The 15,055-nt window shown below is 34.4% G+C and overlaps 1 protein-coding gene across 5 annotated transcripts in view; it reads right to left on the minus strand.

Moving 5' to 3' along the window:
• The window catches only part of COL11A1 (collagen type XI alpha 1 chain), a 142,749-nt gene that overhangs the window by 79,227 nt on the left and 48,467 nt on the right, over positions 1-15,055 (minus strand). For 3 of the 5 annotated variants that reach the window (XM_072042149.1, XM_072042148.1, XM_072042147.1), the window contains 8 exons: positions 14,798-14,893; positions 12,172-12,417; positions 10,494-10,556; positions 9,371-9,412; positions 8,905-8,967; positions 6,233-6,307; positions 3,381-3,464; positions 3,070-3,126 (listed from right to left, as the gene is read on the minus strand). In XM_072042149.1, coding sequence (XP_071898250.1) covers positions 3,070-3,126; positions 3,381-3,464; positions 6,233-6,307; positions 8,905-8,967; positions 9,371-9,412; positions 10,494-10,556; positions 12,172-12,417; positions 14,798-14,893 — 726 coding nt within the window. The remainder of the gene's footprint in view (positions 1-3,069; positions 3,127-3,380; positions 3,465-6,232; positions 6,308-8,904; positions 8,968-9,370; positions 9,413-10,493; positions 10,557-12,171; positions 12,418-14,797; positions 14,894-15,055) is intronic. The other 2 variants (XM_072042151.1, XM_072042150.1) reach the window with 1 other exon arrangement.

A 15,055-nucleotide genomic window follows, 5' to 3' on the forward strand; every position in this document is an offset into this window, starting at 1 on the left:
CTCTGATTAAATAAAAATTTTCAGAGGTTTACATATAAACAGACCGAAAATAAATCTTCATCCAGGGTAAGATACTGTACAAGGAATCTAGGGCAAAATTAATTAAAGGAAGTTTGTCTTTTCTTAATAGCGATCTCCCAAAAGCTCCTGACATGCTCACATGAAATACAGCCCAGGGAAGTAACATACCAAGTTTACTGTTACAGGCAAAAGTCTTTTTGCATTTCTGACCCGTGAAACAGGTCATAACCAAATTAAGGTATTTAATATAAAAAGAATCTTGCAGACCTTGGAAGACTGATCCACCTCCTATGTCCACCATAGTAACCATTCAAAGAAAGAAGTGGTCTTAAGGCTTTGCTTAATGCTAAGCCTAGCATCTTGGAGTGGAAAAATTCCCACTGACCTTGCAGGTACTAAATTGAATTCTAACCAAATTGAAAATCAGATCTTAAACTGGTACTGGCAGTGGAGAGAATAGTGGCTTTCAAAAATGGTGACTGTCTGTTAAGGTTTCCCTGGTGTAAGCTCAGACTCAGTTGAAGCTAGATTTGGGCTACAAGAATCCTGTGTTTAAACCATGTAATAATTGATACGCATGTTTGTATCTTATTGGCTAAAAATTAAATTAAAATAAAGGTCCTATTAAGATTAAAAACTCCAACTTTTTAATTGTTGAAATAAGCTGTGCACCACAAATGTACCAAGAACCTGTAGCTGCTTCTAAAACTCTTGGCCAAAAATGTTGCCAGACAAAAGAGTTGGATTTTTACAGCCTCCTGGTGGCTTAGTAGAAAAATATCTATTAATGTTATTCAGTTGAATTTTGCATATAGAGATACATGAAGACTTTGAAAATACGCCTGGTACAATGTACAACTAAGGGTATACAACTCACAGTCAATAATATACCTGTCTCTACAAATGAATTCCTTGCTTATAGAAGTTTTATATTTATTTTGTTTGTATAAACTGAATGTTATCCTGCAAGTCTCACTTTAAATACACTGCTGCAAGTAACGTATTAGTTTGTTAAATAAGCCCCATGTGTCTGATTTTTTGTATCACATACCTAATCATGATCAATTAGAAGTCTGTGGCCAAATTCTCTACTTGATAGCAACAATTCACTTTGGAAAAATTACTCTAGAAAGGAATTGCTCTCGTGTAGGTCTGCTTAAAAACACAACTGAAGCCCCATTCAGTTTCTGGGGCCCGAGTGAGATTCTGGTGGGATATTTAGCTAAAACTTACCTGAAATCAATAAATTTCACCTAGATTAACAGAGCTGGGTTCATGAGACTGGACAACTTGGAACACAGCATAAACAAAGAGGTTTTTGATGCCATAAGAAGATGAGATACAGCACTGTCAAGCCGACCCAGAGTACAACTTACAGCATTGGAGGGAATAGCAGGAAGAACCATTTGCAATGTGATGGATAATAACCTGACCAGTATTTTCTGTCAGTAACAGTAGGCTACTGTACTCATGTTCATCATTTTCCCTTTCTTTATTTTCAAACTTACAGTTAAATTCAGGCACTGTACATTAAGGAGGGTGGGTGTGAGAGGGGAAGAAGAGAAGGCTGGAAGGGAAGGTCTTGGTTGTTACTGTTCGACAATGAGGTGTTCCACTGAAGAATTAAAGGAGGGAAAAAGGACAAAAGAAGAGAAAAGAACTATATTTCTTATACTACAGTTCCATGACTTCAGAGGACCAAACCTCCACAACAGGTATGAATGGAAGGAAACTGCTTTGGAGGAGATTGTTACTGCATTTTGGAGAAAATCAGAAAAACTTCTGTTGCTGTTTTGTGCGTATGCTGCTATAGTTATGACTCACATAGCACTGCAGTCAATTTTTCTTCGCACAATAGAGTAATTTGCTTTATCCTTTTTCTCTTGGTTACTCAGTGATCATTTACTTTTATTTCTCAGTATTACATTGTAGTAGTTAACATTGTAACATTGCTCTTTGTGTCCATTACCATAATAACAATATAGAGATAAAAATTACAGTAGGAATAGGTAAAATTGAAGAAGCCAAATATTTTGCTACCTAGCTGTCCCACCAAAGTATACAAAGTAATACTTCCCAAATTAAGTGGATCTTTCAAATATAGATGCCATACTAACTTTAGAAGAGAATTTCACTCTACATCAGACGATAAATACAATCACCTGGGAGAAATTCAGAAAAGACTTGCTTTCTACAATGCTTATGATTTTGGCTGCGGCATTTATTTTATATCATGGTACAGATGCTCTGTAATATCTTTTTGAAAGATGTTAAATACTATATTACACCATTTATTGGACTGCTGAGTCTGAAAAGCATCCATTTACTAAAAGAGGAAATTGGCATTGCAAGATCAATCTGATGATTTTGGCTTGTGAAGCTTCCTACCTATTTGTGTACCTTTGTGGTGGACATTGTCTTTTTAAAGTGTTTATAGGGATTACAATTGCACTCTTAGTGATCAAAAAGTTGTTTTACATGTCCTTGGAAAAACTGTTTCTGTTCCATGTACATAAATATTTTAGAACATCCCATAGGGCCATTTTATGATCATTTGATATTAGCCATAATACAGGCCAAATTCAGTTCTTCAGTTAAAAAAAAAAAAAAAAAAAAAAAAGCATTTTTTGTTTAGAAATCTGCATGACTTTTGATTGCTTATATAAATGCTTCTTAAGAACTTGCTAGATTCAGCTTAAATAGCAATGCTTTATTATCTCCTTCTGTACAGTTTCATAATTACCACCAGAAACTTTGTAAATATTGTTAGAAAGATTACTGACTATAGAAGCATATGTAGTTATTTACGTAAGGCTATTTTCTAGTTTTGTAAGACAATCAGTGTCCAAACACTGCAAAATCTACATTAAAAACTCATTTAGTATTCAGGGTGCATTGCAGATCTTAAATAACAATACAAACTATGACCTTAATTATATCGGTTTCTTTTCAGGTAAGTACACATACAGAGGTGTAGGCAAGGCCAGCATGAGATCAATGTACTTGTGTTACTGTGTTCTTTAATCTGTGCCCGTTTTGTTTACATACCACAGGACCTGGTCTTCCAGTGAGTCCCATGGGACCAGGTGGACCTCTCATAGCAATCTGAGAAAACAAACAGAACAAAGCACCAGGTATCAAGAAAAAGCTGCCAGCCCAGCATACAGGTTCTATATTAATACTATTTCATAATGCATTAACAAATAGCCCCCATCATTCTCTCAGTTGTCAATAAGGATAACTACTGTCATGAAATGATGCTTACAGCACTTTACTTCACACCCTGAATGCTATAAAATGGAAATTTATTTGGAGTTGTGCCTTTGTGGCAGCTATATTTGCTGGTTCCTTGTGCTTACCCTAGCCTGCTGAAGAATAGCTTGTGCTTGAGCTTCCTGAGCTGAGATTGTTGGGCCCTTCTCACCGTCTCCACCAAAGCGAAACTGCAGGTATCAAAACAAGAAAAGGAATTGAGAATTTATTGAATGAAAACCATACTTAGTATACACTGCACCTGTGTAAATCTCTTTGAAGACACTGGGTCTCAGTGTTTAGTTCATTCTACTAACTTTAGAAGACTGCTGCATTAAGGATGGCCACTGGACCCAGCACATATATTAAGTAATGAGTAGTTTAAAACTAAAGCACAAATCTAATCCCTTAAGAGCAAACAGTTTGGATTTTTAGGATTAGGATCATAGGATTCTTGTTTCTTTTATTTTTTGTTCAGAAGGAGGCCAAAATATACTTTAATAATCTGCAAAACCTCATTAAAATTTGTATTAAATTTAGCTAATTCTCAGTACAGTTGTAGCTATCCACAGAAAAAATCAATTCAACCTAAGGCAGATTTCAATGTGAAAACCATTTAGTATGTAAAATGAACAGTTTTGTGTAATTTCTGATAATTTCAAAATAAATTAAAGAATAAAGTTCGTATGTTACTGGTCTACTACTGCTCGTGAAACTGCTTGTAGAAGCTTTGCAATGTTGCAGGGACATTGAGCTTCACCCTTGCTTTCCAAAGATATGGCACGGGCATACTGGATGTCATGGACAAGAATCTTTCACTGCCTACAACAGTTTATGTGGTTTACCTACGTTGGCACAACAACCAAAGTCTTTCTTTTGCAATCATATTAATATCAGAATGGATGGCTTTTTTTTTTTTTTTTTTTTTTTTTTTTTTGTAAGTTGTTGGGAAATTGTTTTAAGTCCCCACAAATGAGCACCTGACTTTTTTTCATATGTGAAAGGAAGAGAACTATCAAGCTTGCTACCACTTGAAAAGAGGCCATGTGGCTTTGTAGGCATCCACATAATGCAGAATCAACCATATTGTCAAAATGTTGTTCCAAGCAACTGTGCCTAAGTTAGTTATCTTGCATTGATTGAAAAGATGAAAACATTTTCATGAATTCAGGCCTCACACACGATGATGAAGAGGCACACATCTCACAAAAGGCCTCTCCCACATGTTAGTTAGTACATTGAATGTATATCTGAGATGAGACAATCCAGTACGAGATTTGATTTCCTCTGTTTACTCATTTACACCAGAATGGCTCTCAAACTAGTGAGCAGGTCATCTGTAACAAAAGGACAGTTACTTTTAAGTGGGGCTTAAAAATAGCTTAGGGAGAAAAAGCAATTAGGAAGGAGGATGTGCCTATCACTGTGATGACAGCAGCACTGTCCAGAGCAATAAAACTTCCAAGAAATGCTCATTAATTTTGAAACCTGTTAACAATAAAAGTGACATTTTATATGCCAAAACATCTGTCCTCATTGGGTATTATGAAATATTTAAATAGTTTCTGATTTTTAGGATAAACGAAATGACCGCATTTCAGCTGGAACTAAACCAAGGGGATACCAAATTTTCCATTGAGCATTTACTAAATGCAGCAGAAAAAGTAGGAAAAACAAAAGCAAAATTTCAAATTGTTAGCAAAGATCAACCTAAGCACTGACTCAGAAGCAATGTGATGTCCTGAAAATGTTTGATAATAAGATAGTAGATGTGGAAAAGAAGTCTGGACAATGGTTAAACTACTAGGCTGGAACATGGGAGACATGAAGCCAGATTTTTCCTTCCTGAGAAATTTCTGTTTTGATTTTCTAAACCACTTGTGGTCAGACTCATTTAAAAATAAAGCTTGTGGTATTTTCTAAACTGACTTATAGCCAAAGTATTATTTCATACTTACTACCTTTAATGGAGCAAACTGATAAAAGATAAATCAACCTCTGCTGGTATGGAAATTACAGTTGGAAGAGTGATTTGGGAATAATTCCCCTGAGGAGTAGTGATATTTTTACATCAACTGATTATTGGTAAATACATATTTCTGTTACAGAGCCAGCCACGATAACAGCTTTTTACTGCAAGCAGGAGGTCAAAAACATTTATTTACTTTAATAATCTTTCATTGATTGTTTCTTATACATAAAATAAACTTTACAAAATCATCCTTTCCTCATTGATGTTGTTGGAGTCCTGCCTCCTATAGCAGAACTGCAGGAACTACGGCTCCAAGTCTTTTCACAGAGTGGATCTTACCAAAAATACTGTCCCTTCATTTATTTGCAATTGGTTTGTCAATACTCTGGGATGGTAGTAGTCATCAAATCTTTCACACACAGACTTACACTTAGGAATGATGAATTCCATGCACATAGTACCTTTCATACTACAAAACTGCAAGGCACTTTTAACGGCTTTGAGTTTGTTCCTCCACCTGCTAAAACAGATGGTGTTTTGCTTTGATTCCAGTGGGAGCAAAACTGGCTATGTGCATGTATTTCTATTCAAAGGATGCACTGATTCTTCAAAGAGGACACTGAAGTCCAGTACTAAGCATGGAATGCTTAAAATTCTCCATGTCAAGGAGACTTGAAAGCACACATGCCTGCCTTTATGAAACAGCAAACTCCTTGTTTAGGACATATGGTAGCAAATAATAGTTACTGTTGAAAAAAATAAGGACAATTTTAGTATGTGTAATACAATCATGTCGGTTCCAACCTAGAAGGCATGCAGGAGTTAAAATCTATGCTTTGTCTGAAGAAAAAACACACCAAATGATCTTTAAATGATTAAACCATACAAAAAACTGTACTATCTCTTGTTCCAAAGACAAAATTAGGTGAAAAAGAAAACACTAATCTTTTTGGAGACTGACTACCCTGAAATCGTAATGCAACTTACCGGCAGCATTAACATGGTACCTGGGGGACCTGCTAAACCATCAGCACCAGGGAGACCAGGGCGACCAGGTGGACCCTATCAGAATAAAGGGATGAGTGAAATGGCTGGGAATGAAAAGACAGATATATAAGGTAAATCTTCTGAGTCACCTCACACATACTACTGTTCACAATGACACACTTTACTTTCTTTACAAATGATTTGGGAGTGCTAGTCATCATTAGTAGAGTAGAGAAATCTACTTAAAGAAGTAGATTTGGCAAAAACATTCAGCAATGGGGAGGAAAATATTCTCTACAACTATTGTGTGAGTTGTATTAATAACAGAGTAAGGAGTACCTAACTGTGGAGGCTTTACTAAGATTTAATAGGTTAGGCTGAACTGAGATTTGCGTTGTGTTCCTGTGGTTACTTTATCTGATACAGAGAAATAATACTGCTTATCTTCTTTAAGCACTTTGAGTAAGCTTAATTTTTCATAGGCTACTTAAGTCCTGTAATTATGATTTTAAATCTATTTTTATGAAATCTGTCTTCTGTTCCAGTTTAAAAACAGCTATACTTTTTTTTGTATATTCATGATTATTGATCCATCAGGCAATGCTACATGGATAAACACTGATGCTATGACAACTCATTAATCTAATTGCACCTTTCCTCCCTGCAATTTGCATGCTAGCTGAGGCTATCAAGGATCTGCAAGAGTGCTCATTTCCTGCTGCATGTTTGCCAAACAGAGTACCCATTCACCAGAATAACTGTGCAGGGTTGCAATGACAAACCAACAAATAATCTAACTTAACTGGCTCTTTTTGCTGCTTGGATGTCAAACAAAACAATTGTAGAACTGATCCTAAAAAACATGGTGTTTTTCTACCTTTTAAGGTATTAAGATCAGTAGTCTGTTATTTTGAGCTCTTTTTTCAAAAAAGCCTGGAACACCAAAAAACAAATCCCTACTAACAAACACTACAGATAAATCTTAAATAGAGAATTATTACCAATTATAAATAAAATATTGAATAAAATCGTGTAATTATTGGAAAGAATTGTTATGTATCTATGAATTTTAGAGTTAAGGTTAAAAAATAACTAAATGCACTCACAAAGCACCCAGAGAAATGATTATGAGTCCTTGTGTTCCCAAGTGAAAACAAAGATTAGTTTTTCACTTTTTTTTTCTCCCATAGCACCATTTTATATGAGTGAAATTTATCTGTGCAGTGAGCATAAGTGGGACTTGTACATAAGTGATTCTCTCCAGAAGGATATGGTCATTCTTTCTCAATTGTCAATTGAGAAACTCAATTTTAGGATTAGACTGATAAAATAATTTAGTACAAACACTGAAGTACCATAGACAACTACAAAAAGTGGTGGATTTCTCAACAAATTGTTCTGTTGTTACCTGTTTACACAACTTTCTCAATTATATAAGCATTAAGGTGTTCTGTTTTGTTCCAATGCTCTTTTCTGGAGTGGTAATGTTACTTTTCTATGTTTTTTACCTGAGATGAAAATGAGTCAGAATAGCTATAGCAAGAGCTAAAGTCTTTATTCATGTATGCTAATTGTTTTTTAAGAAAAAAAAAAAAACAAAAAACACACACACACAAATGCATCCACATGCGGTGAAGTCAGACATGTTATTTCATTAGGATGGAATTTGAAAGCAGAATCTGGTTGCAGACATCTGTATTGTTCTCAATAGTTTGGTAACTAATTTCTACAATTATTTCTTTGTGTAATGTGCCTTTTTTAATATAAGAAATGAAGTCTATTCAAGCAAAGTGTTTATTCAATAATTTTGTTATAATGAATTTAGCAAGCAGTTAGATAAAAAACTAATTATTATCTACAGTTATTCCATTATAATGTGTTAAAGTTCCCATTTTATCAGTTTAAATTCCAAAATACATTGTTTAATTAATCTGCACAAAAGAAATATGAAAGAAGTGTGTGCTGACTATCAAGGTGAAGTGCTGTTGGGATTTTAACATTATCTCACTAATATTACTGAGTGAAGTAAATGCATCTTTTCAGCTCTTCCATACACAAATACAGTATGAATATGCTAGACTCTTCAGTAAACTATCACTCATAAATGTCAGGAAAGTTTTTTTTTTTGAAACAAATTTCTCGTCAACTAAGTATATTTAGGCTGTTTTAAAACTGTGTTATATGTGGCAGTAAGAAAAAGCTTGTGAGAACATGTAACACCAAGGTAACAGTTTTAATTTCTGTTATATTCATTACATAATAGTTTAAATTTCTATTATATTCATGACCGGATATGGGTTCTCACGTAGTACACTATTTAATATGACCAATAAATTCTGTCTAGATCATCTAAATATTGTCCATTTCTTGGACAATTGTTCCATGTGTATTTTGATTCTGTACAGCAACATCATTGTTTTTCTCACATGCAGAGAAATATATACAAATAGAAACTTTTTCCCCCTTGTATTTACAGTAGATATTTCTACCATTAAGTAAATATTTGCTTAGATTTTCACTTGATTTACTCAATTGAGTAAATAAGTGTCAGCTTCAATGAAATTTCTTAAACCATGTGTATGCATTTCAGATCAGGATCTAATTCACTTACTCTTGTACAATTAGTGCAAGACATACCATGAATACCCAGGAAAATCTGTATGTTGACTTACCCTTTCACCAGGGTCACCTGGTGGACCAACAGGGCCTTGTAAACCTGGGGGACCCGTAAGACCCTGTGGAATGAATGACAAATTATTATGCTGAATAATGTCATCCAGCATGTTTTTGAACTTTTTTTTTTTTTTTCTGCAAAGTTACATTGAATATAAATTTGGAAAAAAAATCCTATATAAAAGGTATAAGAGGGCTTTTTTTTTCTTTCTTTCTTTCTTTTTTTTTCACTCTCTTACAAGGACTATAGGTAATATAGTATTTGATTTTCACATGCACTCAGCTTGCAGCATGCTTTCTCTGAAAATTCAGATGAGCCTTTTTTACTCCCTTCTTAAAATTCTAAGACCAATATACCCCTTGGGAACTATGGTGAGACTAATTTTAATTGTGTTAACTCATGAATACCAAAGAACAGTGGATAATTCAAATGCAATAAAATGAAATTGTAATTAATCTACATACAGCAGGTCCTCTTGGTCCTGGTGGTCCTTCAATAAGCATACCCTAGAGGGGGGAGGAAAAAAAGATACTAAATTAGTCATGTCTTGGACAAAGATATAGAATAACTTTTTAGTTGAAGTATTAAACCTAATATTTCTGAGTTTTATGATAAACCTTTCTGAGGATTTCATGCCCACACATTTTAACAGTAAGGAATTCTGTTGAATAACTTTGCGGAATACCTTACTTTCTGTCCTATGAGTTTTCAATTAAAAATCATTAACAAAATAAATACATATGATATTTTAAACCTATTTTGGTTTCTTTTTTGAGTAATTATGTTGGGATCTTCATAGATCATTTACTGGAATTAGAATTTGAATTCTGTTGCTTTAAAAGTGAGAAAGATTTCTAGGGTAGAGGAACATCATAGTACTAGATTCTCAATAACAATTTATTTTTAATATACCGTTATAATAATTTTATGCAAATAACATTATTTTTATGTTGTGTGTCTTACAGCACCTCCTAGTTCCTTTGTGTTTTTTTTTAAGTGCAGATGCTAGTCTGAATTCCAGGTCACAGTAATAAGACACAGGAATTTGATTCCCATTTGTACCTAGCTTTCCATAGGAAAGAAAACTGGACGAGCAAGCTGAAAGCTATCTGCAGTGAACTCCATTTGCTGGAGAGTGGCGGTGGATACCTCTTCAGTATTATGGATGTAAAGTAACTGTATCTTGCACCAGCATGGGTTAAACATGCAAACATTTATTTAGCTTCTCAGAGGGACTTCCCTGCCCATACTGAAACCTGTAGTTAGCTGTGCTGGAAGCTGGAAGCTACCTCTGTCCAAGCTGCAGTTACTATCTAGCCTGAAGACCACATTCATGTATTGTCTTCTCCACAAGAAGATTCTCTGTTTTATGGGACCTGTGGTTAGTCTCTCATGCAACAGAAATGGAAGGATGAACAGGCCACTGTTTTTTGCACCTTTACACAGTCCACACTGCAGGTGATTGTTTCAGCTATCATGGATAAGAGTACTGTCATCGTATCATTAATGACTTAGTTTGAAAATGATTTCTCAACAGTCTACACATGAGTGAGTTTTTCTTTAGTGCTGTATAGAATTTGTACTTACAGGTTCAATCACAGCTGGTTCTCCCTTTTGGCCCTTTTCTCCATAAGCCCCGTGTCCAGTCACCTGACCAGTAAAAACAGCCCCCAAAAAGAAAATTAATAGAAGGCCTAATGACCTGGTACAATAAAAAATTGCAACAGCCTGTAACTGAAAGCTAAAGCTGGAATTGATCTATGCTGTGAAAAATACATCACAGGTACAAGCTATACCAATCAAAAAATGTAAAAGAGAACATTTTTTAAAAAATGCCCTTTTCTTGAAAGTTCCAAGGTACTGAGTACTTTTCATCTTGCCTTTTGCATCAAAGTTAGAACTGAACTTGTTTAAAATGCATTTGCATGTAAAAGGAAAATGATATTATTTTTTGGTTCAGCAGATGAGGACTGTAATAAAGCTGGCACAGGTTAGAGCCTCGGTTCTAATTCTAGCTTCCTGGCTCCTTCAGTTTTGGAGCAAGGCATTTAGAGGTGAAATTTACACCAGGGGATAGAGTCTACATAGCCATTTGCTTAATGCAGGCACAAATGGTGCCTTATGGGCTCTTTGCTAATGCAGATAATCTGACTTTTTCTGTGTCATTCTGACAGTGTCCCCAACTGTGCTAGATGGAGAAAAGCAAGCTTGTATCTCATTGCACAGATAAGGATCATTAAAAAATACAATGACCCCAACAGGGCTTATAAAGGAGTGATAAATGAAATACAGAAGTATGGGTTTCAAGGTTGGCAGAGAAAAGCAATCTCACAGCATTTGCTTTATTTGTTGGATCCTTTGTAAACTGAAATTTCAAGTTTGTGAGGAGAAAATAAAGATAAGACTGAGCAAATACTGAAAAGATAACTCCTTTCCTACTATACTCAGGGCCTTCTCAATTAAAAATCCAAATGGGAATTAATTCTGCTTCCAGTCTTAGTCACACTAGTTTTCTTTGCAGCTTCTACAGTCCGATAAACTGGTAAATGAAGATCTTGGCACAACTAAGGGAAAATTAAAGCCTTTCTGTGAAGTCTGTGATTAAGTCAGAGGGAAAGAGAGAGCTATAAAACACAGAAAAAACAGCATGATTCACAGGATCCACCATGTCATTCTATCTTCCTTTAAATATACTGAGCTGTTAAATCACTCCTGCAAGGTCATAAAACTGTCACCATTGACGAAGCTTATTTTCATGAATGAGTTCACACCTTCACCTTCCTAATCATTAGTTTTATCCTTGGAAGGTTGCAGAGGCAAAAACATTCTAGACACTTAAACACATTTCAGCTTCTTAAGGTAATCATACAACAACATTGACATTTTTTTTAGAGTTTTTGCTCCTGTTTTAGAAATTACACTCTTTCCAGCTTTAGCTCTAGTTTAGAAAGATTTAAAAACTTGTGTTCATTTTATTATTTACTCTTGGAATTACATCTCTTCTCTTGTCTTTCCCTCCTATCTTCAATCTTCCCTTACTCCCTTCACCAGAAGTTACAAAAAAAAAATGAATTTAATAAAAACAAAACGTACAGGATTACTAAAAGAATATAATGGACTTGATTCAAAGTCTGTCAAAAATAGTGTGAATACACCTCATATGTGCAAAGAGCTCTGCATCAGGTTCTTTACAGTTCTGAAACTATATAACTATACAAGAATTGCTAAATTAAATTAATCTGCATCATGCTTTCAATCAACTTACGCTTGTTTCTGTGATATCAGTCTCTGCAGGAACACCTGGACCAAACTCCTCATTAGTGGAATCAGTTGGTTTCTCTTCATATTCTTTATATTCATAAAAATCATATTCGCCTAAATCTCCATCTACCAGAAGATCAGATTCACTGAGGTCTACTCCTCTGCTTCCATATTCAGTTTCCCCAGCTTTTTTATCATAATCCTCTCCAGTTACGTATTCTTCAGCAAATACTTCTTCAACAGGATTTTGCTATTCATATCAGTAGCAAAGATTTGGGAATAGGAGGAATACGTGGGTTAATGTTAGTAAAGCAATATAAGCATATGCTGATCCACCATGATGACTTCAAAAAGAAGAAAGAACAGTAGAACTACAGCATATTGTCTTTTAATTAGAGTCTCAAAGAATGAAGTCCATCCTTTCAGAGTAATTAAAAGATCTTTGTACGTGTAGTACAAAGAAGTAATGCTTTCATACACTTCTTCTTTTTTTTTTTTTTTTAAATCTCCAAAGACTTTTAATTCAATGTACCCAGTACACTATGTGTACTGCTTCCTTAATGTTACTTTAGTGTCAAATATAGCTGTTTCCCTGCTTGATCTCACACTTACAGGTATTCACGAATGAACATATACACAGCAGTGAATGAATTCAGAGCTAACATATACGCCACAATAAGCAGTGAATCAATTCAGACCTGTTTACAATAACAATGTGCAGGAAGTGCAAGCATCACTTTTGTTAAGCTGAGCCACCTTCACTGTCTTGTGTCTACAAATCCTGATGCCAAGCTAAATGTTTCAACTCCTTTTCCACATGATTTTACAGTTTATTTGTCACTCAAAAAGTCTTGACTCATGTCTGTCACGGCAATTTATACGTATTTTTAGCTTAGTCAAATTCCATCTGCAAAACTCAGATTATCTCAACATTTTTGAAAGCCCAGTATTGCTTGCAGCTTTCACCTTCAATTACGCAAAATGTTAAACCAAGCAATAAACTTACAAGCATCAAAGCTCTTTGAAAGAATGCTATATCTGAGATGTACAAAACCATTGGGGGGGAGGGGGAAGAAAAAAAAAAAAGGAAAAAAAAAAAGAGAGAATTGTTTTATTCTGTTACAAATATCTCTTGAAAGGATTGTTTTGAAATGAATCAAAGCTAAGATATTGCTTATATGAGATAGTTATTCTAGAGATTAATTAATGTCATCTTAAAATATATATATTAAAAAGCTAATCAACATCCAGCATCGTTAAAAATATATTGATCAAATTATGATGTTGACATATATTTCAGTTAAAATAAAGGAAAGACTCTGATTTAGCAGTTGCCTAATTCCATTAGTTCCAGGACGAGGACTTCTGTCTCACAGCTAGAGTAAATGCAAATCTGAGCCAATTTTCAAACAATTCTCAACCAGATTTTGCCTCTAAGGAAAAGTATAGAATTTAGTAATTTGAATCTCTCTCATTACAATTGTACTATTGTATAATTATCCTGCCCAAGAAACAGAATAATTTAAAAATGCCTCTACACATCACCAACTTGTGAGAGGTAACCATGAGATTTAACACAAGAACTGTTTACACTAGAACAAGTAAAATATCATTTAATTTACCTTCACCTTCCAAGATGAATAGGAGGAAAGCAAAAAAACAAATCAGGATCCTTTTACTCTCTTTCATTATGGTCTTTAAATCAAATGATGTATTGAACAATTATTACTTTCAAATTCAAAACATAAAGCTAAAATGCTTTTGAATTTCAGGACTGTATGTTCAGGGGGTCAGTTTTGTACATCTTATAAGCAATGTATCTTCATTTTGCAAAAATATGCAAAAGGAAAATGAAAAAAAATCCTATAATCAGCCATCATTTTTCTAAAACTAGCATTTATTAATATGCAGACATATTAATCAACACTGGCTTTAGTTGTACTAATATTAACAAAATGATGTTGACATTTGTTATTGTGGCTTTCTAAAAATATGGTTTCTAAAATAAAATAACCATTTTATCTTTTTGACAGTTCAAAAGGCAACATTTATTTTGAATAATACCTCAGTGAGGTATTATTAAAACAATTATTCAGTTGTTTTCAATTCAACAATTATTCAAACAATTTGGTTGTATTATATGGAGAACTGTTAAAAGAAAATATTGTCTTCCAACTTATTTTCAGTATACTGCTATGGTTGCGGTCATTTTTTGCTTTAGTTAGGCTTGTTTTATGCTGTGTCTTAAGAGCAGCATGAAAAATTAGAGACCTCACTTCATCTTAGAGCAGGAGGACTATGTTTAGTATTTAACCTAGTTTAAACTAGACATAGCCCCATTCACACTGAATGCAACAAACCCTGCATTCCCACAGCATGCATCACTGAATCATTCCCAGAATCATGAACTTGACAGTCTAAAGCATAAGCAGATTCTACAGAATCAAGGGGAGTTTTTCCCAGGAAAATACTAGGTTCCATATCGGCCGAGAAAGCATAATCGCTATTATAGGTGCATATATCTTCACAGACTAATATTTATCCTTTAACAATGTGTTTGTGCTGTATTAATCATTTACACCTGATAGGCAAATATATTTGCCTATAATTTTCTCAAACATCTTTATTACCTCATTTGCTTCAGTAGTTTTGTAGGGAGCTTCTGTCTGAGACCCGTAGTCATTTTCGGTTATGCTATACTCTTGAAATTCATCAACAATGTTTGCCTAGTATTAAAGAAAAAGTACATTATTAAAAAAAAATGTAGGAAAAAAAATCAAGAAGTATCACTTTTATTGAGGTTATGTTATTAGCCAGACATTTTATCTGGCTAAGTGTATTTTTTCTCATTATCAGAGATCTTCCAGTCTTGGTCTGGGAAAGATCTT

The sequence above is a fragment of the Anas platyrhynchos genome, chromosome 8 (genome assembly GCF_047663525.1).
Source record: "Anas platyrhynchos isolate ZD024472 breed Pekin duck chromosome 8, IASCAAS_PekinDuck_T2T, whole genome shotgun sequence".
In the NCBI taxonomy this organism is placed as follows: domain Eukaryota; kingdom Metazoa; phylum Chordata; class Aves; order Anseriformes; family Anatidae; genus Anas; species Anas platyrhynchos.